Here is a 23,858-nt window from a genome sequence, read left to right on the forward strand (position 1 = left end):
AAAATTAATGAATAAAAAAAACAATATAAACTAAAATAAGTATAGATAAAAAGATTAAAAGTACATTAGAACTACATGATAATATGAAAATTAATAGTGTATATTATATTGTTTAAATAAGTGGGTTTTAAGATCTTTTCAAAATTGATAGTAAGTAAGAAATGGAGAAACAAGAAGATTCAAACATGAATTCATTAATCCTGCTTGGAATGCTAAGGTCCTATCCCAAAATATTTTGTAACGACATGCATTTGCTGAAGGAAAATAAACCCAACCATATCTATGAATATTTTTCTTAGAAATAAAAAAAATCCTAAAATGAGAAACAATTGGGGGATACATCATTTTATAAAATAAAGGGAAAGGGAAAGAACAAATCCAAAAGGGAATAAAATAATTCATAAACCAGATTCATACTCCATAGGCATTTATTTTTCTTCTAATTGCATGGCAGAAGGTGCTCTTTTATTTCCTGTCCCCCGCCTTCTCTTTCTTTCTCTGTGGGTAAACAATACCTTCCCGTTGCGCCTATCAGTTGGGTCACTTGGCAGTGCTGAGTCCTTAAATTAATCAGTCAGCGATAATTGATGAAACCTAATTTGGCATATTAACAGCTAGTTAGTGGTATGTCAGTAATGTGAGACTCAAAATGCCGATGTGTCCATCACTAAACGTTAAAAAAAATATGGTGCTTGTTTCCAGGTATAATTGCAGTATGCATGACCTTCAAAGGTATGAATTACAGATAAACGTGACAAAGGCTTTATGCCAGCGTCAGTGACTGTGGGAGGGCACACAACATTGTGTGTGAATGTGTATAGAATCTGAATTTTCTAAATGCGGACCTACAGTACCGTATTTTCACGTAGATAACGCGCACCCGTTTAAAACGCGCACACGGGTATAGTGCGCGAAAAACACAAATTTATGTACAGAAATTTTTATATACCGCGCATGCTGCCCGACTCTCCTTTCGCCCGCCCCGACTCTCCTCTGGCCACCCCGAATCTCCTTTCGCCCGCCCCGATTCTCCTCTCCCCCTTGAAGTCCTGTCCCCATCCTGAAAGCCTGATGCCCCCCCCGACGTCCGATTCACCCCCCCCCCCGCAGGACCGCTCGCACCCCCCACCCCGAAGGACCGCTCGCATGCACCCCGAAGGACCGCTCGCACGCACTCCCACCCGCACCCCCACCCTGAAGGACCACTCGCACCCCTACAGCCTCCCGACCCCCCCCCATCATGTACAAGCTCCTACCGGTGTCCTGCTGCTTCCTCTTGGCGGTCCCGACTCCCCAACACGATCGGGGCAAGAGGGAGCTCAAGCCCTCTTGCCCCAGCCAACCGCGGCACCCCCGACATGATCGGGGCAAGAGGGAGCTCAAGCCCTCTTGCCCCCCCCCGACTCCCCGACACGATCGTGGCAAGAGGGAGCTCAAGCCCTCTTGCCCCAGCCAACCGCGGCACCCCCGACACGATCGTGGCAAGAGGGAGCTCAAGCCCTCTTGCCCCCCCGACTCCCCGACACGATCGGGGCAAGAGGGAGCTCAAGCCCTCTTGCCCCAGCTAACCGCGGCACCCCTGACATGATCGGGGCAAGAGGGAGCTTAAGCCCTCTTGCCCTCCCGACTCCCCGACATGATCGGGGCAAAAGGGAGCCCAAGCCCTCTTGCCCCGCCGACTCCCCAACTCCCCGACAATATCGGGCCAGGAGGGAGCCCAAGTCCTCCTGGCCCTGGCGACCCCCCCCCCCCGCTAGTTGTTCGGGCCAGGAGGGAGCCCAAACCCTCCTGGCTACGGTGACCACCTACCCCCACCCCGCACTACATTACGGGCAGGAGGGATCCCAGGCCCTCCTGCCCTCAACGCAAACCCCCTCCCCCCAACGACCGCACCCCCCAAGAACCTCCGACCGCCCCCCCCCCAGCCGACCCCTGACCCCCCTGGCCGACCCCCACCCCTCTTCCCCGTACCTTTCTGTAGTTGGCCGGACAGACGAGAGCCAAACCCGCCTGTCCGGCAGGCAGCCAACGACGGAATGAGGCCGGATTGGCCCATCCGTCCCAAAGCTCCGCCTACTGGTGGGGCCTAAGACGCCTGGGCCAATCAGAATAGGCCCGGGAGCCTTAGGTCCCTCCTGGGGGCGGGGCCTTGGGCACATGGTCGGGTTGGGCCCATGTGCCTCAGGCCCCGCCCCCAGGTGGGACCTAAGGCTCCCGGGCCTATTCTGATTGGCCCAGGCACCTTAGGCCCCACCAGTAGGCGGAGCTTTGGGACGGATGGGCCAATCCGGCCTCATTCCGTCGTTGGCTGCCTGCCGGACAGGCGAGTTTGACTCCCGTCTGTCCGGCCAACTACAGAAAGGTACGGGGAACAGGGGTGGGGGTGTCGTGGGGGTCGGCCAGGGGGGTCGCGGGTCGGCTGGGGGGGGCGATCGGAGGTTCTTGGGGGAGGCGGTCGTTGGGGGGAGGGGGGTTTGCATCGTTGGCAGGAGGGCCTGGGATCCCTCCTGCCCGTAATGTAGTGCGGGGTGGGGGTAGGGTGTCGCCGTGGCCTGGAGGGTTTGGGCTCCCTCCTGGCCTGAACAACTAGCGGGGGGGGGTCGCCAGGGCCAGGAGGACTTGGGCTCCCTCCTGGCCCGATATTGTCGGGGAGTCGGCAGGGCAAGAGGGCTTGGGCTCCCTTTTGCCTCGATCGTGTCGGGGAGTCGGGGGGGGGGGCAAGAGGGTTTGAGCTCCCTCTTGCCCCGATCGTGTCGGGGGTGCCGCGGTTGGCTGGGGCAAGAGGGCTTGAGCTCCCTCTTGCCCCAATCATGTCGGGGGTGCCGCGGTTGACTGGGGCAAGAGGGCTTGAGCTCCCTCTTGCCCCGATCGTGTCGGTTGTCGTGACCACCAAGAGGAAGCAGCAGGACACCGGTAGGAGCTTCTACATGATGGGGGGGGGTCGGGAGGCTGTGGGGGTGCGAGCGGTCCTTCAGGATGGGGGTGCGGGTGCGGGTGGGAGTGCGTGCGAGCGGTCCTTCGGGGTGGGGATGCGGGTGCGTGCGAGCGGTCCTTCGGGGTGGGGGTGCGAGCGGTCCTGCGGGGGGGGTGAATCGGACGTCGGGGGGGGGGAAACTATATAAAAAAAATTTTGTACAACGCGCTCACGCGTATAACGCGCAAGGGTATGCGCGGTATGTAAAAACCACGTATAATGCGCGCGTTATATGTGAGAAAATACGGTACATGCTCGTGTAACTTTCTAGAAGTTCATTCATTCATTTAATTTTCTATACCGTTCTCCCAGGGGAGCTCAGAACAGTTTACATGAATGTATTCAGATACTCAAGCATTTTTCCCTGTCTGTCCTGGCAGGCAAGTTCCTGGGGCAATCAGGGGATTAAGTGACTTGCCCAGGGTCACAAGGAGCAGCGTGGGTTTGAACCCACAACCTCAGGGTGCTGAGGCTTTAACCACTGCGCTACACTTGACACTTATCCCACTTTATATCAACATTCAACAAAAATCTCTTGCACGAATACAGGATGTCCAGGGCGGTACTTGGAGAGACCTCCCAGGAAAGGGACTTAGGAGTTCTGATCAACAAATCGATGAAGCCGTCCACGCAATGTGCGGCAGTGGCGAAAAGGGCGAACAAAATGCTAGGAATGATAAAGAAGGGGATCCCGAACAGATCGGAGAAGGATATCATGCCGCTGTAACGGGACATGGTGCGCCTTTACCTGGAGTACTGCGTCCAGCACTGGTTGCTGTATATGAAAAAGGACACGGTACTACTCGAAAGGTTCCAGAGAAGAGCGACTAAGATGGTTAAGGGATTGGAGGAACTGCTGTACAGCGAAAGATTAGAGAAACTGGACCTCTTCTCTCTCGAACAGAAGAGATTAAGAGGGGACATGATCGAAACATTCAAGGTACTGAAGGGAATAGACTTAGTAGATAAGGACAAGTTGTTCACCTTCTCCAAGGTAGAGAGAACGAGAGGACACTCTCTAAAGTTAAAAGGGGAAAGATTCCGTACAAACATAAGGAAGTTCTTCTTCACCCAGAGAGTGGTAGAAAACTGAAACGCTCTTCCGGAGTCTGTCATAGGGGTAAACACTCTCCAGGGATTCAAGATAAAGTTAGACAAGTTCCTGATGAACAAGGATGTACGCTGATAGGGCTAGTCTCGGTTAGGGCTTGTTTTTGACTGGAGGGCCACCGCGTGAGCGGATTGCTGGGCATGATGGACCACTGGTCTGACCTAGCAGCGGCAATTCTTATATTCTTATGTACTTTGCTGATATTTCATTGCCTAGGGGGTGGGGGTTAAACACAGTGCAGGTTGCCAACATGAAGTCAGTGAAGCCAGATGGTGTTGCAAGGAAGGTTGAAGCCAGGGCCACCAGTTGACTCCCTGCCTTAAATAATGAGTGGTAAAGAGCTATCTAAGTTGGATTCCCTTGACAATTATATAAGCCCATGCATGCAAGGAGACATAGCAGAATGACACGGGGACAAATTTTTCCCTGGCCCCGTGAGAACTCATTTTCCCGTCCCAACCTAGCGAGTTCTTTTCCTGCCTCTGTCCCATTCCTGCAAGCTCTGTCCTCAACTGCACAAACCTCAAACACTTTAATATCTTAAGTGCTCAAGGCTTGTGTGATTAAGGCAGAGCTTACAGGAATGGGACAGGGACAGCAACAAAACTTGCAGGGATGGGGAAAATGTATCCCCATGTCATTCTCTACACTGCACCACTTTAGAAATCAAAATGTAGTAAAAGCGAGCCAAGTGTAAGACAATCAAGCCATTGTGACATCATTGATGAGGTTGGCTCTTATTAATGGAATAAGGCATTATGATGTCACAATACCAGCTCTGGTTATCAGAGGCTGAAGCTTTTCACAGTATTTATTCAATTTTCTATACTGTTCTCCCCAGTAGAGAATGACACGGGGAAAATTTTTGTCCCGTCCTGGAGAATTTTTTTCCTGTCCCTGCCCCATTCCTGAAAGCTCATCTGCACAAGCCTCAAAAACTTTAAAATCACAAGTAGCAGCATTCTAGAGCTCAGGTTGTGATGTCATAATGCCTCATTCCACCAATGCCTAAGCTCCGTCCTCATCTGCACAAGCCTCAAACACTTTAAAATCCTAAGTAGCAACATTCTAGAGCTCAGATTGTGATGTCATAATGCCTCATTCCACCAATGCCTAAGCTCCGTCCTCATCTGCACAAGCCTCAAACACTTTAAAATCCTAAGTAGCAACATTCTAGAGCTGAGATTGTGATGTCATAATGCCTCATTCCACCAATGCCTGAGCTCCGTCCTCATCTGCACAAGGCTCAAACACTTTAAAATCCTAAGTAGCAACATTCTAGAGCTCAGATTGTGATGTCATAATGCCTCACTCCACCAATGCCTAAGCTCCGTCCTCATCTGCACAAGCCTCAAACACTTTAAAACCCTAAGTAGCAACATTCTAGAGCTCAGATTGTGATGTCATAATGCCTCATTCCACCAATGCCTAAGCTCCGTCCTCATCTGCACAAGCCTCAAACACTTTCAAATCATAAGCGTTCGAGGCTTGTGCGATTAAGGCAGAGCTTACAGGAATGGGACAGCAACAGCGACAAAACTCAAGGGGACGGGACGGGGAAATTGAGTTCCTGCGAGGATGGTGAAAATTTTGTCCCCGTGTCATTCTCTCTACTGTCTGCCTCTTTGGTGCAATATACTAAGTCATCTGGAAATCTTAGCTACAATGTTCCTGCCACAAGAGTATCTGCCCTTTCCTTTAGCATGTTTTAGTTGCAGGCTACTGATGTTTTGGGTATCATAAATCATTTGTAAGAGGTAGCTGTACATTGAGGTTTCTGTCCTCTAGCTTCTGTGCTGCCAGTAACTGGAAGGTGACTTTTGCCTTTGCAAATCATGAGTAGCAAAGAATTGAAGTGTATCTGTGCTTGCACAGGGGTTTGAAAGTCATTGGATCAGCTCTGCATATCATTAGCACAAATCAGTTTTACAGACTACATTGTAAGTTCTTGACTGAGGAATTCATTTTAACAATGTTGAGTTTTAACAGTATTTCTTAAAAATTAATCAAGGCATTCTGCAGGACGCTCGGTTTGTGATCTGTTTTTTAGCACTGCTCTACAAGTTCCAATTTAGCAGCCACTTTTAGGGTATGTGCATCTTCATTTATGATGTTTTCTGACACACCTGCAGAAGACTCTTAAGACTCCTGAGGCAGGCCAGTTTGGCCGAAACATGTACATGTCGAGTCATTGGATGAATTTCTGAAACCTTGGATGAATAAAGGCTTTTGAACTATCAGTTGAGTTGGAGGACACTTTATTTGTGCGCATTATTCTGACTGGGACAATTCCACTCTGTTTTTGTGCATTTGTATTTTTGGTTTTGTTTCCCCTGTAAATTTTTCTGAACCAACACCAAAGGAACATTGAAGCAAAGTTCATGCAAATGTGCCTCCAAATGAGGGGAACTAATAAAATCAGATTCCATACACTTAACGTTTTTCTAGTATAAGTTTGCGAACTTGTCAGACCTCGTACGTGACTTCCACAACAAAACTGTTCCTTTGCAAACTCAACTAGAGTTGCACTAGATTCCTCGACTGTTGTCTTTCCTGATTGTGATGTCGTCAAACTTGAAATTTGTTCTTCTGATGACTTCAAAAGTGTAGCCAATACTTGTTTGATATTAGATGGTGATGATGGTTTTCATGAGCAGACTAGGTCTAGTTTTAGCAACATGAACCATTTTCTCATTGCTAAGTTGAATCCTGGAAAATCTACAAGTACAGTAAAGAATGTGAATAAATTTGTTAATATTAGAGAAGAATGTGTTGTCTGTATCTTGTTGGAACTAGATCAGAATAACTGAAAGCTCTTGTACAACATCTTTAAAGTCAATATGTGAGATCCATATGGCCAAAGAAAGCCAATGATCTTGACGTCTATTTTAACAAAGATATGAAAGGAATGACCAAGTTTACCAACTCGTAGGATGCCTGATAGTATTCTCCTTCATGCGAATGAGTTTTACCATTAGTACATCTTGCGTGTATCATGCAAGTTCAGTGTCTTCCAGAAAACCAATTCTTAAAACACAAAATTAAGATAAGGAACTAAAAAGTGCCTTGTTACTGAGGCTCTTAGTTGTATGTATGGAGCCTCAGTACATCTTTCTGAGTCCATTGTGCCCAGTAGTCTGCTCACGCAGTGGCCCAACAGGTCCAGGACCTGTGCAGTAATCCTCTATCTATACCCCTCTATCCCCTTTTCCAGCAGGAAATTCTCCAATCCTTTCTTGAACCCCAGTACCGTACTCTGCCCTATTACGCTCTCTGGAAGCGCATTGGCTAAGGCTCTTAACATTTGCATCTCCTCTTCCTATAGGCTAAGGCTCTTTACACCTGCATTTTGATGTCATAGAGCTTTATGGTTATAGAAACATGATGGCAGATAAAGGCCAAATGGTCCATCTGCAGCATCCACTATCTCCTCCTCTCCCATAAGAACATAAGCAATGCCTCCGCTGGGTCAGACCTGAGGTGTTGAAGGTTTTATGTACCGACTCCACAACCCTGCTCATAAAAACCCCTCAAAAACCCACCACCCCAACTGGAATACATTCTATGAAAATATGAATGGACCAATACAGGGGGGAGGAGGGCAATCTCAGTTTTACATAACACTCCTTCAGTTTTCTGGTACTTTTGTAAAGATAGATTTGGTCTTGATTATTGTAGAAAGGGAAATCTCTTTTAGAATCTCCCCTCATGCATAATAAAGAACTAGCAACGTTACATATTATGGATGCATACAATTTCCAATACACAAGAGTGCATGTTGGTTTGCTGGGGGTTTTTTTGGTTTTTTTTTTTTACATTATTTATTTATTAAGATTTTTAAATTTACATTCAAGTATTCACTTGTACAGAAAGTTGGTCAGTAGAGATATAATTTATATCCAGTATGAATCACAATCAACATCAAAGAAAATTCTTACCACTAACCCAACTCAAGTCCTCAAAATGTGATCCAAGATTACATCAAGCGAGAAAAAAAAAAAAGGAAAAAAATCAATTGTTATAAAGGACAAATTTCAGACAGAACTGAGTCGTGATGAACAGCTTATATAAGCTATTGTTGACTCCTCTTTATCCAGTCTAGACAAAGCCAGGAATGCAGTTAACTGATGAGGTTAAAAAAAACCATTTAACTGAACGGTAGCGAATAATACACTTGCAAGGATATCTTAAATAAAACATCGTTCCCAGCGAAGTAACTCCAGGTTTCAAAAGTAAAAATTCTCTACGACGCTTTTGAATTTCTCTAGAAAAATCTGGAAACATTTGTATTTTGCATCCAAGGAACTCTTTCTATTTGTTTTTGAAGAAAAGTCTCAATAACCATACTTTGTCTATTGCGAGAGCTAATGTCACAACCATTGTAGAAGGTACAGCTGTCTCTCTATCTGATGTTTCTAAAATTTCAGAAACATTCAGAGGTGTTTGAATCGATATTTTAGCCTGCAATTGAGCCCCATCTTTATTTGGCAAGTAATACACTTGAGTAAATGGTGGTAAAGTTTCCTCGGAAACTTGCAATATTTCCCTAGGAGTAACCGTAGTTAATCTAGGAAAATTAATAAGTCTCAAGTTATTATTCCGGGAATTATTTTCAAGTGTTTCCAATTTCTTCCTGAGATTAATGTTATCTTTAATTAGGGACTCCTACACTTGTTTAGGTGTAAGCATATCTTGATCAAGCTTTTGAATTGAAGCCTTTGAGACAGTCAAATTTGCTGTTAAATCATTCAGCTCTCTAGTATGTTGGATCAATTTCCCTTCTATGTATTGGAAATTGGGACTGATAGTTTTAGTAAAATTTGCAATCAGATCCCATAATGAGTCTAAAGTTACTTGTGCTGGTTTCTCCCATATCGGTAACCTTTGCTGGGTGTAGAAGTGCTCACCGTCCTGAGAAGAAAGGCTGTCCTGGTCTGATTCTGGCTGGAATCCACCTCCGTCTGCTTGTCCTACCTCGGTTTCTTCTGCAGCTGCTCCCTAATCAGGGAGCACTGCTTTCACAGTCTCCAATACTGATCTTACTGCCTCAGGGGAAAGGACCTCCCCCTTTTCCGGGTTTTTCTCTAGCCCTGGAGAACTGGTTGACCGAGGTCGCGGAGATGGGGCTCGCACGTCGGAGCTTAGGGTAGTTTCAAGTCTGGGAGAGACAACCCCAGCCTCGCTCCGCCCGGGTGCTCCCAACGGGCTCCTCTCCGACGTGGACAATGCTGCACCCTGCATCCGCCACAACAGATCATCGAGTCTGCTGAGAGAGGGCATGTCAGAGCGCCTCAAGGCACCAGCCGCACTCCTACCCCTTCTCTTCGGCATCCCAGTCAGGAAATCGGGCCGCAAGCCACCGAATCTCTAAGAAAGAGGTAAGATGTCTGGAGCGTCGCTCTCAGACGTCTGTACCGCGGCCATCTTGATTGTCCAGTGATGTTGGGGTTTTTTCTTGAGTGTCAAGGCAAAAAGAAACCAACAGGAACTGCAGTAAGGATGCAAAGCAAAAAACCAAAACAAAGCTACAGAGAAATGTACAAAGTGCAGGAATTTATTCAATAAAAATCATAAAAAGATATATAGAAAACATCAATAAAATAATTGTATCCAGTGTCGCCAGACCTACCATAAAGGGTTAACTGGAGCCGTTGGACGAGGTTCAGTCAGAGATTTTGTTTGATTCATTCCATTTGGTTCCTGATACTTTACGTACTGAACATCTTGGACCCCTGAGGAAGAAGTGTTTTTTTTGAAACACAGACCGTGTTGGGTCTGGTACGAGTGACAAACAGAACCAGTTTTTGGATACAATTATTTTATTGATGTTTTCTATATATGTTTTTATGATTTTTATTGAACAAGTTCCTGCACCTTGTACATTTCTCTGCAGTTTTGTTTTGGTTGTTTTTTTGAGTGTCCCACAATTCTGCTTGTGAGGGAAATCTACAAAACAGAATTGGCATTTCCCTATCCTTTCTCTTGCCATCCTTCTGTTTCCTTCTATCCAGCTGCTTGCCTCCTTTAAGTCTCTTCTTTATAAGTCCTCTGTAATAGCAGTCGTGCAAGTTCAAGTTTCAAGTTTATTAGATTTTAATATACCGACCATCAAGCAAATATCTGGACGGTTTACATTAGATTTAAAAAAATTGATAGATAAGAGTAGAAACAATTGAAAACAAAAAGTATTAAATAATTTAAATAATATATAGTGAACATTAAAGACAATAACAAGACAGACTTGTCAGTGAGGAAAGAGGGAATGGATGGGTAAAGTTACATTGTAAGTAGGAAAAGGAGAAAGAGGGGTTAGGGAAAAAAACATGTTGGATGGGGATAAGATATATTGAATGTTTATAAAAGCGCAAAATTAAATAGAAAAGAATTTAAGAGGATAGAAATTAAGTGGAAGAGAATGCATCTCGAAATAAAAAAGTTTGCAATAGTGCTCTTACCATTACTATCTGCAACAATAACCAGATATATTTTCTTGTGGAAGAAAATTATTAATTGAGTTGCTTTATTCATTTTGTTTCCCCTAATTGAATTTACATGGAATTGAGCTTAGTTTCCTTCTGTGTGGATCTGAAATGTGCTTTTAGGTATCATTTCTGCTTCTGCTCTTCCCAATTACAAATTACCTTTTTGTGCTTACTGTCTCGTGTTAAAACGGTGGTTGTGCTCTGGCATTTCATTGGCATGTGTGGATAAGCTAAATAGCACTAAGACACATTGCTTGTACTTAACAGAGGCATGCACTAGCATTCTTAGCATAATCCCAATCAATATGTTCCCATATCGACCATTTAATATCTCTTTCTAACAAACCTCAGTGGTGCCACTCAGAAGCTCAGCTGTTTATAACCAATGAGATTTATGCTCCACCCTCGTCATTGGTCTACCATTAAATGTCAATTTCTTGACTACCAAAAATATTTCAGATAACTTTAAAGTTTTATGTGCATCTTAATTTTTTCCAAGAAAAGAGAGCATTGTTTAAACTCAAATATTTTGTCTATATATAAATATCAATATAAAGCATGCTATTAGTAGATCTCACCCTCACATAAGCCAATCCCATCGCTCTGACTTACTTGGCATCTTTGATGGAGCGTATGTTATATTTTTTAAAGTTATTTTATAGTCTGTGAACACAGTCACCTGACCTAACCATCCAATCATAGCACATCATTCTCCTGATTAAACTTTTCACATGCAGTGGACTTGTAAAGAGTTGCCCTTATAGGCCCTAATTCTATAAAGTGCCTAGGTTAGGCACCACTAAGCATCAAGATTCGTGAAACTTAGACGAAATGGCCATGCAAGTCGTCATTAGCTTAATTGGCATTTTAATTGACAATGCCATTAAAAGCTACTTTAAAAAGATCATTGAAGTTGCATGTGGAATTCAGTGCAGCACCTAGCAACGCCTAAGTTGAGGCATCTACCCACAGAGTAGGTATGGTTAGAGGTAGAGAATAGGCATGGTATGACTTAGACGTCAGTAGGGTGTCTGTGGTAGGCGTCAGTAGGGTGTCTGTGTTAGGGGCGGAGAATATGCATGGTATGACTTAGACGTCAGTAGAGTGTCTGTGTTAGGGGCGGAGAATAGGCATGATATGACTTAGACGTCAGTAGGGTGTCTGTGTTAGGTGTCATGGTGTCTGTGTTAGGGGCGGAGAATAGGCATGGTATGACTTAGACGTCAGTAGGGTGTCTGTGTTAGCAAAACCCTGGCCTAATATACCAGCAGCTAAGTCAAGTTAGACACTGCTATGCATGATTCTGTAAATGACGTCTAGCGGTTGATTGACAGAGGCACACCAAATGGCATCCAGGAGTTAGTTCCTACTAGGCAATGTTTATAGAATCAGGGTCATAGTCAGTTGCACTGAGTATTTATGCTGAGAGTAATATGATAAAATGATTTATATGTGTCACTCCGAAAAGTATACACAGCGCAAGCTAAACTAAACTAAAACTGAGTTTTATAGACCGAGTCACCAACCAAGAGGAGCTCGATTCGGTTTACAATAATGTAAAACATAATACATAAATTTGACAAGAAAAAGTAGACTGAAATAGTTAATTTCCAAAATGTTTAGCAAACAAAAAAGTTTCCAGAACTTTCTGGAATAAAGCAAAAGAACCTAAACTTCTTAAATTAAGCTAGCATATATGTGTGCACTAGCTGTACATATATGTGAAATCCCTTCTCTGGACAAAGCTATATCTTGTTTAAACTGAAAACTACAAAATTTCAAAAGTACACGTCTCGTAAAGTTATCTGGTAAATGCTCAGAGACCCGGAGACTCTATGAGACGTTTGAACTCAAAAAAAGTCCCACCGATGACCAATCATTGCATGCACGTATCTAAACTAAACTAAACTAAGCCTTAGGTTTATATACCGCATCTTCTCCACTGAAGTGGAGCTCAACACGGTTTACAGAGTTCAAAAAATATGGGAAGAGAGAAGAGAAAGAGTTTACAAAGCATAAAAAGAGGGGATGTAATCAGGAGAAGAGATTATTATATGCTAGAGAAAAGCCAGGTTTTCAGTTGTTTTCGGAATAGTTGGAGGGAGTCCAGGTTCCGCAGCGGGACAGTGAGGTCGTTCCAGAGGCCGGTGATTTTGGAGAGGAGGGATCTACCCAGTTTACCTGCGTGGAGGATGCCGTGTAGAGAGGGGAAGGATAGTTTATGTCTGTGGGCAGATCTGGTGGTAGTTGGTGTCGGGGCGAGGAAGGATAGAGGGATTAGGGGCGGAAGGATGCCGTGAATGATCTTGAAAGTATCTATAACTTATTTGAGTGAACTGGCGACGCTCCACAATATATTCCCTAAAAATTAGCAAAAATCAGAACATTTTCTTCATTTGAGGAGGATTTCGTATTCCAAGCATAGGAGGAGAATGTGGCGCAGTGGTTAGAGCTACACCCTCGGCACCCTGAGATTGTGGGTTCAAATCCTGTGCTGCTCCCTGTGACCCTGGGCAAGTCACTTAAGGGCAAATTCTATAAGAAGCGCCCAAAAGTTAGACGCCTGATTAGGCACTGTTCAGCGCGATTCAAGTAAAATTGGGGGCTGTTTACTGAATCCCGCTGAGCGGAACCTATTTTGGAGGCACCCATGAAATAGGCCAGCTCTAGGCCCAACTAAAAGTTAGGCGGCTAGCTGAGCGCTTAAGCCCGCTTAAGAGCAGCGATTCTGCAACAAGGCGCCTAACATGTAGCCACGCCCACGCCTAACTTGCATAGCGCCTTTTTTTTTGAAGGCCGCCTAAATTTTTATGTTTAATATGTTTATTAATTTTCAAAAAGGAAACAATACACACAAGCGCATGAGACATGGTGTACAACGAAACAGTTGAATACAGACATTCTCCCAAAATTCACCATAGAACCAAACGCCCACCCATTCCCCCCCACCCCCCCAAACCAGTTCCAATACAACAAAATACACTCCATTCCATATAGTGCCACAAAGAAATTTAAACATTAAATTTGATGACTACGAGCCCTGTGGGTTAACGTAAGCCAGAATGGTTCCCAACAAAAACTAAAAGCTTTACCCCTCACAGAGTCAAAGTCCGAGAATTGTAAACGTTCCATGGAAGCGTGTTGTAACATCAGGACACGCCAGTGGGACAAGGTGGGGGAATCTGAAGAAATCCAACAGTGCAAAATCACCTTCTTCCCCAACAACACCGAGCGAGCCATAAAACCCCGAAAACCCTTTGGATGGGGAAGAGGAAGATGGTCCAAGGTAAACAACAATTCCGGGCGGAGGGCAAAGTTGTAAGTCCACATTGTCTGGATGTGTCGATGAAGCTGTAGCCAAAAGGACTGAACCCTCGGGCAGGACCAAAACTGATGTCCAAGGGTAGACGGGGAATAAGAACATTTAAGGCATTGTGCCGATGCACACATCTTGGCTCGAAAGAGGTAAGCAGGAGACCTGTAGAGACGCAGCAAAAATTTAAAGTTCATTTCAATCAAGGGCACGCAAGGTGTCAAGCGTGCCGTCCCAGGAAGACCTCTCTTAATCATATGCGCTGTCACTGTGCAGGAAAGTTCCAGGGACCATTTTTCTGCATAAGATGCATTGGAAAGTTCGCCCAACTGCTTTTGGAGATGGCGATGATGAAATCTCAGAGGAATCATGTCCTGCGCAGTCAGACTTAGGGCCTCTGAGATGGTTTCCATGCACCGATCTGTGAGGGCGTCCCGGGAGAAGGAATGTACATAGGAGGAAAGCTGAAGATAAGAAAACCAGTCCTTCTCCAGCCAACCATGATCCTTAAGCAGGTCCGCAAAGGATTTCAAGAACCCATCTGAATTTAACCGCCTAAATTTTTAGAGGCGCCTTGTTGCAGAATCGCTCTTTTTTGATAGGCACCTAGGTTTCAATGATTGCTGATTAAAAAGCTTAATTGAGCTTGTTAGTCAATTTAGATGGGCGCCTCTGAAATAGGTGCCTAGCATTAGGCCCCAGTTACAGAATTTGGGCCTTAATCCTCCACTGCCCCAGGTGCATTACATAGATTGTGAGCCCAATGGGAGAGAAAGGGAAAATGCTTGAAGTATCTTTATGTAAACCGTTTTGAGTGTGGCTGTAGAACTGCAAAAAGATATTGCACTTCTCCCTCCGTATTCGCTGTGATAGGGGATTAACAGAACCGCAAATACAGAAAAACCGCAAATAACTTTTTCATGTGTTATTCGCTGTTTTCTATTAAAAACCATTGTGAATATGGTGAAACTGCGAATAACATGGTGGTAGACCTGGCCTGTTCATGAAGGAGAGGCAAAACACGGTTGAAGAAAGTGCTGGGAATCGGCGATTTTCTCCTTAAATGCTTGGAATCAGCGATTTCTCTATGCAAGCTGATGTAATTTGGGGGGGGGGAGGAGCCAGCAAGCTAAAAACTGTGAATAATCAAAACCGTGAATGCTGAAACCGCGAATACGGAGGGAGACGTGTATATACCGGTAAATCCCAATCCCTTTCCCATTTCATCCCAGTACACTGGGACCCAGTGCTCTTAACATTAGAATTCCAATTGGGGTTCCCTAAGACAGTCAGCGAAACATGGTCCATGTTGGGTCCCTTCAAGAATGAGAGAAGATCTGAGCTTTGCTAACGTTTTTTGAACACATTGGAGTGTCGCCAGTTCACTCAAATAAGTTATAGATACGTGCATGCAATGATTGGTCGGTGGGACTTATTTTGAGTTCAAATGTCTCATAGAGTCTCCGGGTCTCTGAGCATTTAGCAGGTAACTTTATGAGAAGTGCACTTTTGAAATTTTGTAGTTTTCAGTTTAAAGAAGAAATAGCTTTGTCCAGAGAAGGGATTTCATATATATGTATTTGGATTTTCCCTTCCTATACATTCAATTCACATTTCCTCTTTGGTTTGGTGACTTGTTCACATGTACATGCATATGTTACATCCTCTTTTAAGCAGACACATGATGCTTTTGTAACACAAGCTAAAAATGGCCATATAATTCTAGGTGCCTATTAAAAAAAAGTGTTGTCCTTTCATGTAATGACTGCCGTTGTGGCCTGCTATTCAGGACGTATGAATTAAACCTGTAGTGCATCCAGATAGCAGTTCAACATCACTACTATCCAGATAATTTCTTGGCATTGCCCAAACCTTCACCTGTTTGCCACACGAATAATGTCAGGCCACTTAGAGAAATTTTCAGCTTGCCACTATCTGAAAATCAATGGATAAGGATGTTATATGTTCACTGGCCACCGGCGAAACATGTAACATCCTTTGAATACCAACTCGATAGCAGCAAAAGATAATACCAGCCAACTAAACACAGATACTATTTCCAAAATCCCCACTCTCTATCTTCATTGTCACTAGCAATAAGAATATCACTATAAATAAATTGTAATCTGATAATTATTTTGTTCCTCTGTTCGTGTTTGAAGTGTGTCCATGCTTCCTGCTTTCTCTGTGTTCAATGCAACAGTAGACTGATCATTCGTTGTCTTGTTGTGTGTCCTCTTCTCTCAGGTGTGGTCCAACTATGAGGAGCAGCCAGTGGAGGAAGTGGTTGCAGTGGTAGAGGAGAAGGAGCGGACCACAAACTACAAGCCTGTGTTTGTGACGGAGATCACGGATGACCTGCATTTCTATGTGCAAGATGTGGAGACGGGTGAGTTTGCTCTAGCATTCAGCATTTGATAGTTATGGTCACCTCTAGGTAACATTGGCCACTTATTAATCCCTCTTGCAACTGTGTAGCACAGAAACTTGGAAACTATTAGAGAATGACATGGGGACAAATTTTTCCCCAACTCCGCAAGAACTCATTTTCCCGTCCCCACGAGTTCTTTTCCTGTCTTTGCCCCATTCCTGCAAGCTCTGTCCTCATCTGCACAAGCCTCAAACGCTTTAAAATCATAAGCGGCAACATTCTAGAGCTCAGATTGTGATGTCATAATGCCTCATTCCACCAATGCCTAAGTTCCATCCTCATCTGCACAAGTCTCAAACGCTTTAAAATCATAAGTGTTTGAGGTTTGTCCGGTTAAGGCAGAACTTACAGAAATGGGGCAGGGACAAGGAAAGCAACAAAACTCGCGGGGATGGGAAATTGAGTTCCTGTGGGGACGGGGACAAATTTGTCCACGTGTCATTCTCTACTGTCTATTGATTCTGTATTCCTGACCCAGTAGTGTACATAGCTTTTAGAAAAACAAACTTCCCTGGAGGAACAGTGAGTTGACTATATTACATATGTCAATGAAGGACAACTCGGTCAGTCTACTACTACTAATAATTATTTCTATAGCGCTACCAGATGTACTCAGCGCTGCACAGAGTCATGAAGACAGTCCCTGCTCGAATGAGCTTACAATTTAAACATACAATGCAAACAAATAGGATGTCATGGATACAATTAAGGGGAATGGTTAGTTGGTGGGCAGTGATGAATGGGGTTATGGATTGAAGGCTATATTAAAAAGTCTACTTTCATACAAGGAAAGGGGCATGGCGGACAAACTCAGGCAATTTATTCCAAGCATAGGGGCAGCTAGATGAAAGGAACAAAGTCTGGAATTGGAAGTGAAGGAGAAGGGTACAGCTAAGAGCAGCTGATCTGAGGAACGAAGTTCTCTGGGAGGTGTGTAAGGAGAGAGGAGAGATATTGAGGGGTAGCAGAATGAACACACTTGTAGGTCAGCAATAGGAGCTTGGAACTGTATGTGAAGGCGGATAGGGAGCCAGTGAAATGATTCAAGGAGAAGGGTGACATGAGTGTAGCGAAGTTGGTAGAAGATGAGTCGTGCAGCGGAGTTTTGCACAGAGGCGGCACTGCGGGAGTCCAGTTAGAAATAGATTGCAGTAATCTAGGCGTGAAGTTACCAGAGTGTGGGCAAGGGAGAGGAAAAGACAAAGTTTAGAGATGTTGTAGAGATAGAAGCGACAGGCCTTAGCGGTTTGTTGGATGTCTGTAGAAAATGAGAGGTCGGAATCAAAGACGACTCCGAGGTTGCGAGCAGAGGAGACTGGAACGATGACAGTATCATCTACAGAGATGGAGAACGGAGGAAGAGGAGCAGCTCAGTCTTGGACATGTTTTCATTGTTTCTTCTTTTGCAGCCACCTTAACGTGCTTTAATTATTATAAATTCCAAGGGAAATAGAGGCTGCCTAGTTGGCTGCTCCAGATCCTGGACCTTTGAGGGGTTGCTTCTGTCCTTATGCGTCGATAAGTCCTCCCAGGAGCGCTGATTGATTAACACATGCCAGGCAGGTGCACTAAATAGCAGGATCCTTCCTGAAAACATTTTTGACAGTGACGCACACATGGATGGGATGGGTTTCTACAGGGGAGACGATGCAGCATAGGGTACAACTCCTACCGAGCCGTGAGCGTGTTTACCTTTACCATCGTCCCTCACAGTCGGTGCACTTCCACTAGGGCTGCAAGTCAAACCCAGCTCTAAAAGACACACTGATCTACATTTGCATGCGATGCAGTGACATTTCAGAGAAAATTGAGGGTTGCGCGTGCATTGACGTGTTGGTTCAAGCCCAACTAAGATCATTCTACATATACCGATGACAGCTGTATCTACAAGAGATTCTTTGATCGAACGCTATCATTCCAACTTTATTTCAAACGCACGTTCTTATCAAAAGTTCATGAAGTCAATCAAAACTTATCTCTGACAAATTTCTCCGACGCCACTTCTGCCGTGATGCGTTCCTAAAACGCTCCCAGATAAACTCGGTTAATCTTAACACGCTAATGTAATTTTGAAAGTTTTTTTTTTTTTTTGCATTATCGCTGTCTGTATACAATCTCTTCCTCTGTAAACCGCTCTGAACTATCTGGGGTATTGCGGTATATAAAAATAAAGTTGTTATTATTATTATTGGCTACTTTCAGGGAGTGCAGTGCGCATCCTATTAATAATGAATGGAAACATTATGTTAGCATTACACATTGCCCCCTCTCTTAATATTTTTGTCGTTGCAGAGCCCTCCCTTATTTATTTTTGTAGTTATAGCATTTTAATATTTAACCAAGCAGATAACTTGTACAGAAAAGTAGATATTTTCAGGAAAAAGAATTGGCATAATAATGCAAAAAGAGCTAAAGTTAATTAAGATATCACTCAAGTCCACAGATTAGATCCAAGATTACCACAATGTGGAGAATAAGCAATAAAGAAATATAGAAAAGGAAGATAACCTGACTTCCTTAAGGTACAGCTATACCTAACAAGAGCTGCTTAGAGGATAGTTCAAGTGAAAGGAACCCCCGATCTGAAGTGCACCTGGTTTTAGCAGTATAAACTGCCGCCGACGCTTTTGAATATCTCTAGAAACAGCTGGAAAAATTTGAATTTTAAGCCCCAATAATTATTTATTTACCGTATATACTCGAATATAAGTCGAGACCCCCATCGCCCCCTAAAGGAGGAAAAACAGTTGACTCGAATATAAGTCGGGCAGCTTAATATTCAAGTGTCCTGCCCTGCCAGATTCTGCACTCAGCCCCCCTCCCTCCCTGCCCTGGACTCAGTCACCCATTCCCTACCAGGCTGTGAACCAAGCCCCCCCTCCCTGCCAGGCTCTGAACACTGTCACACCTTCCTTCCCTGTACCCTCTTCCCCCTAAAAAGAGCCAACCTCATCAGTGATGTCACAATGGCTTGATTGTCCCGTATTCCCCTCTGCCCTCTAACCCAGCCAGCAGATTAACCGTTCCCCTTAACTTAAACCACCTAGTGGTAGGCTGGGACAGGAGGGTTCCCTCCCGTCTCCTGCCCCGGCCAACACTAATAATTACCAACCTCCCTCCTTCCCTCCCTCACGTGCCTGTTCCTTGGTGGTCCAGTGTGTATCCCGCGCTGAAATCCTCCTTTGTAAAGGTAGTAGCCAGCAGTGCACCCAGGCCGGCACGCAGGAGTGAGATTTTTGTGCTGCTGGCCGGCCCTGCACTGCTATTTGATAGGCTGCCGTGAGAACCGCGAATCCCACGAGAACTTGTGGCAGCCTATCAAGGAGTGGTGCAGCACGAAAAGCTCGCTCCTGTGTGCCAGCTCGGGTATGCCATTCGCTACTACCTTTACAATCTTCGGGAAGATTTCAGCGCGGGATACACGCTAAACCACTAGGGAACAGGTACTCAAGGAGGGAGGGTGGTAATTATTAGTGTCGGCCAGGGCAGGAGACAGGAGGGATCCCTCCTGTCCCAGTCGAAGGCAGGCCTACAGAAAGTCCGGGAGGGTTTCGGGTGGTCACTGGGGGATAACCCGAATATAAACCAGGACCCTCATTTTTGGGCCAAAAATCCCGGTTTATATTTGAGTATATACGGTAACCCGTCCTCCAAAAAGAGCCCAGAATGGGTTACAGGAGTACCTACACAGCATAGTCAAGACAAAATGGACAAGACCTTTTTAGAAAGCTAGTGGTACAATGACCGAGTTATGGTAAATAGAGAACATCTGAGATACACTATACTGTACACTATACTGTACTGTACTGTACAACTATACTGTACATGCTATAGTATAATTAAACAGCCGAGATACATTAATTAACTGTACGTGCTGTAATAGATAAAAACAAATCCGATATACACAAATCAGCTATAGTAAATATAAACCTCTGAAGTGCTTTAACTATACATGTTTTGGTAAGGAACTCAGCGCTATGGCCTAGTGGATGAGTTTATCTGAGATTGTTTAGACTTGGCCTTTTCTTGGCGAGTTTATCTTAAGATCATGTAGGCTTGGTCTTTTCACGGAGCTGGATTTGTGAAGAGGAAGGTTTTCATGGCATTCCTAAAGTTCCATAGGTCGTCCAGCTCTCTGATAGATGGAGGGATGAGGTTCCATAGTTTGGGCATGAAGTGCGAGTAGGCGTGCCTGTGGGCTGATTCTGTTTTGAGGACGCGTCCAGGGGGTAGGGACAGTTCTGTTTTAAAAGTACATCCTCAAAAACCATATCTTATCTGGTGCTAACGCTATAGTAGCTACCAGAGTTGATGCCTTTATGGTATCTGTATCAGATGATTTCAAACATTAGAGCTATCTATAGGTTGAATATTGTGTTCAGACTTCATTCCTTTCATCTAGCTGCCCCCTATGCCTGGAATAAATTACCCGAGTTTGTCCGTCAAGTTCCTCCCCTTCCTTTGTTTAAAAGTAGACTGAAAACCCACCTTTTTCAATCCTTAACCCTACTCTTCTGCCCTCTAACCCACCAGCTGATTAACTGCTCTCCTTAACTGTAACTATGACATCTTGTTTGTCTTGCCTGTTTAGATTGTAAGCTCTTTTGAGCAGGGACTGTTTTCTTACTCATTGTGACTCTGTACAGCACTGTGTGCGTCTGGTAGCGCTATAGAAATAATTAATAGCAGTAGTTGTAGTTTGTTCCTGATTCGCCAAAATCTTTGATGACAAATAATAAACCTTAGAAAATGGTGAGAGATGTTCTTCAGGAACCATTACAATTTCTTTAAAGTACCGTTTCAGCATAGCCTTTGGAGTCACTGTAAATACTTGAGGAAAATTCAAGAAACGGAGATTATTACTCTGATTCCAATTTTCCACGAATTCAGCTTTCCTTCTCAAGCTCGTGACATCTTTAATCATCATACTTTACAATCCATTTATTAGTCTGAAATTGATTCTTTAAATATTCTGGTTTAGTATCCTTCAATTTTTGTTTCCATGTTTTAACTCTATTGTCCAAGGACTGGATTTGAGGACATAAAAACTTACCAAGGTTGCAATTAAGCCCCATAAATTATCCAGGGTTCCCTCAGATGGTTTAGTAATTAGAAAATCTGGCAGGTGTAAAGCTGGCACCGATATAGGCAATGACTCTTCCACGTCATGCCTAGAAATACTCCTTACCCCTTCCAAAAGTGAAACTTGCACAGAGACTACCCCAGACAGTCCCCTCCAACTTAAGGAGCTCCGAAGCTTGGGACCCAGGCAGATTAAATTACATTACATTACGAGATATTTTTTCCGCCACTACCTTGTGGTTCAAGGTGGATTACAAAGGAAGAACTTAGGTCATTTCTAGAGAAGGTAAAGAGTAGCATCTACTGCACTTCCTAGCTGTGACATGGACAACATCCTCATTGGTGAACTGGAATCTAGTGGCTGTGGGGGAGGCTTTCTATGGTCGGGGCTCAAGGTGATGTCTAGCCCAAGGAGTCCCGACAAGTCTCCACTCTACTCCATTAGACCTCTCACCAACCCTTCTGCACCTCCAGTCCTTCTTGTAAAGCCATCCGTTGGACCAACCACAGAGTGTGTCGACTGCTGTGGGACTCTAACTGCAGTCTTACCCCCACCGCTTCAGCTTTGCATAAGGAATAACAGCAATAGAACACCAGGAAGAAAGAGAACACTTATACAATGCTGGGTAAGATCGCCATCTTGAATCTATGATTTTTTTTTTCTTTTTATACTTTACATAGAAAGTAAAGTCAAATCCTTGGACTACAAAACTGAAAACAAAGACAAAGCATATCTCAACCATGTAATAGAAAGAAAAAAAAATTATTTTTTCATCTGCAAATGAAGAAATAGGATTCAGTGCTTAAAGAAATTAAGAACTTAATAAGGAAAAGAAAACCAATCCGAAATTCTGGCCCCGAGCCACTTCTTCAGCCTTCTAAAATGAACATGTGGGTGTATACACATTAATATTAACAACTTCCTTGGACTTGAAAAAAATCCTCCAATGGTTTGGGATAAAAAATTGATATTGTTTACCCTCATATACAATTAATCATGAACAAAAAAAAAACGAAGCACAAAATTAGCTCCCAGGGCTTGAATTCTGGACCTATATGCTTGAAAAGCTTTGTACCTTATCTATGTTTCTCTAGCTACTTAAAATCAGGTAATACAAAGCCCCTCTTTTTCCACTTTGGAGGGAGCACAAGAGCATTTGAAGTACACTGATTCCATCTAGAACAGCTTTGCATTGAGAACAAGATGACAGATTTGAGGCTGTACAGGGCTTATGTGGCAACAAGGTTGAACACAGTCGGTTTGGCAGGCAGCTGCAGCAGACTCTGGATGCTGAAGTTAGCCAGACATGACAGTGGCTGTAATTAGTTCTTTCAGCTCCAGTCTTCAGATGGCTGATGCTTTCCTAATTTGGAAAGGAGAATATTGGACGGCTGTGTACAGGGGCTGGCAGAGAAGGTGGACAAGACACTTCACTTCTCGCTGAATTGTCCCCCTAGCTCTTGGAGGTGGATACCATTTTGTGCTGGCATCTGCTTTTTTGCACCTCCTCCTCTAGGCTTTGGTGCGCTGCTGAATGTAAAGATGGACTTAGATAACAGTTCATAATACTGTAAAGCAGTGTCAGGTTGCGATCTCTTGGAACAGTGTGTTCCAAAGGTTATGGAAGAGGGCGATATATGTTTACTTAATTTAGCCACCGTTGTCCCAGCTACAGCAAAAGCTAGTACAGAAGGAGAGAGGGGGGCGCGACAGGAACATTAGCATTAGTAAGAGTTCTGGAAATTGTTCATTGCCCTCTATATCCAAGTTTATTTACTATTTGACATACTGACCATCGACAAGTATCTGGTTGGTTTACAATATTAAAAATTTTAAAAAATAAAATAAAAGCGGGAAATATTTAAATTACATAGTTGTTGGACAAGACATGGACAATTTGATACAAAAGGCACTGGGGTAGGGGTAAAATAAAATTTAAAGGGAGGGGAAGGGGCTGAATAAGAGGAGAGGCGGTTTGCGTTCATCGTTAATGTAAACGATTCCTTATGGCTTTAGTTGTCTGCGTATTAAATACCTCTTACATGTCAGAGGCTGAGTAGTAGAAGTGAAAGGTCAACCCAAACTTTGGCTGGGAATCAGAACTAGGTCTTCCACTTTTCAAATGATCACTAACTACTACCGAGCAATCCAACTACCCTCAGAAGACAGTGAATTGGCCACTGGGCTGGATGGACCAAGTAAGACTATTCTTATGTTCTTGTGAATGCCATCTTTCTATACTTAATGATTATCTTGCTTTTTGTTTACTAGAAGAGTTCGGCCAGATCAGAAAAGAAATACCGTATTTTCACGCATATAACGCGCGCGTTATACACAATTTTACAAACTGTGCATAACCATGCGCGTTATACGTGTAAGCGCGTTGTACAGATTTTTTTTTTCATTCCGATCCGGCATCCTCCCCCCCCCCCCCCCGCTCGCGTCACCCCCCCCCCCCCCCGCG

At 44.1% G+C, this 23,858-nt stretch overlaps 1 protein-coding gene across 1 annotated transcript in view; it reads left to right on the forward strand.

Annotated features, from left to right (window-relative positions):
• Positions 1 to 23,858, forward strand: part of SND1 (staphylococcal nuclease and tudor domain containing 1) — a 1,352,488-nt gene that overhangs the window by 1,103,471 nt on the left and 225,159 nt on the right. Inside the window, exon 18 of the mRNA XM_033959404.1 lies at positions 16,128 to 16,269. Within this exon, the coding sequence (XP_033815295.1) occupies positions 16,128 to 16,269 (142 nt within the window). The remainder of the gene's footprint in view (positions 1 to 16,127; positions 16,270 to 23,858) is intronic.

Source organism: Geotrypetes seraphini, chromosome 9 (genome assembly GCF_902459505.1).
Source record: "Geotrypetes seraphini chromosome 9, aGeoSer1.1, whole genome shotgun sequence".
Classification (NCBI taxonomy): domain Eukaryota; kingdom Metazoa; phylum Chordata; class Amphibia; order Gymnophiona; family Dermophiidae; genus Geotrypetes; species Geotrypetes seraphini.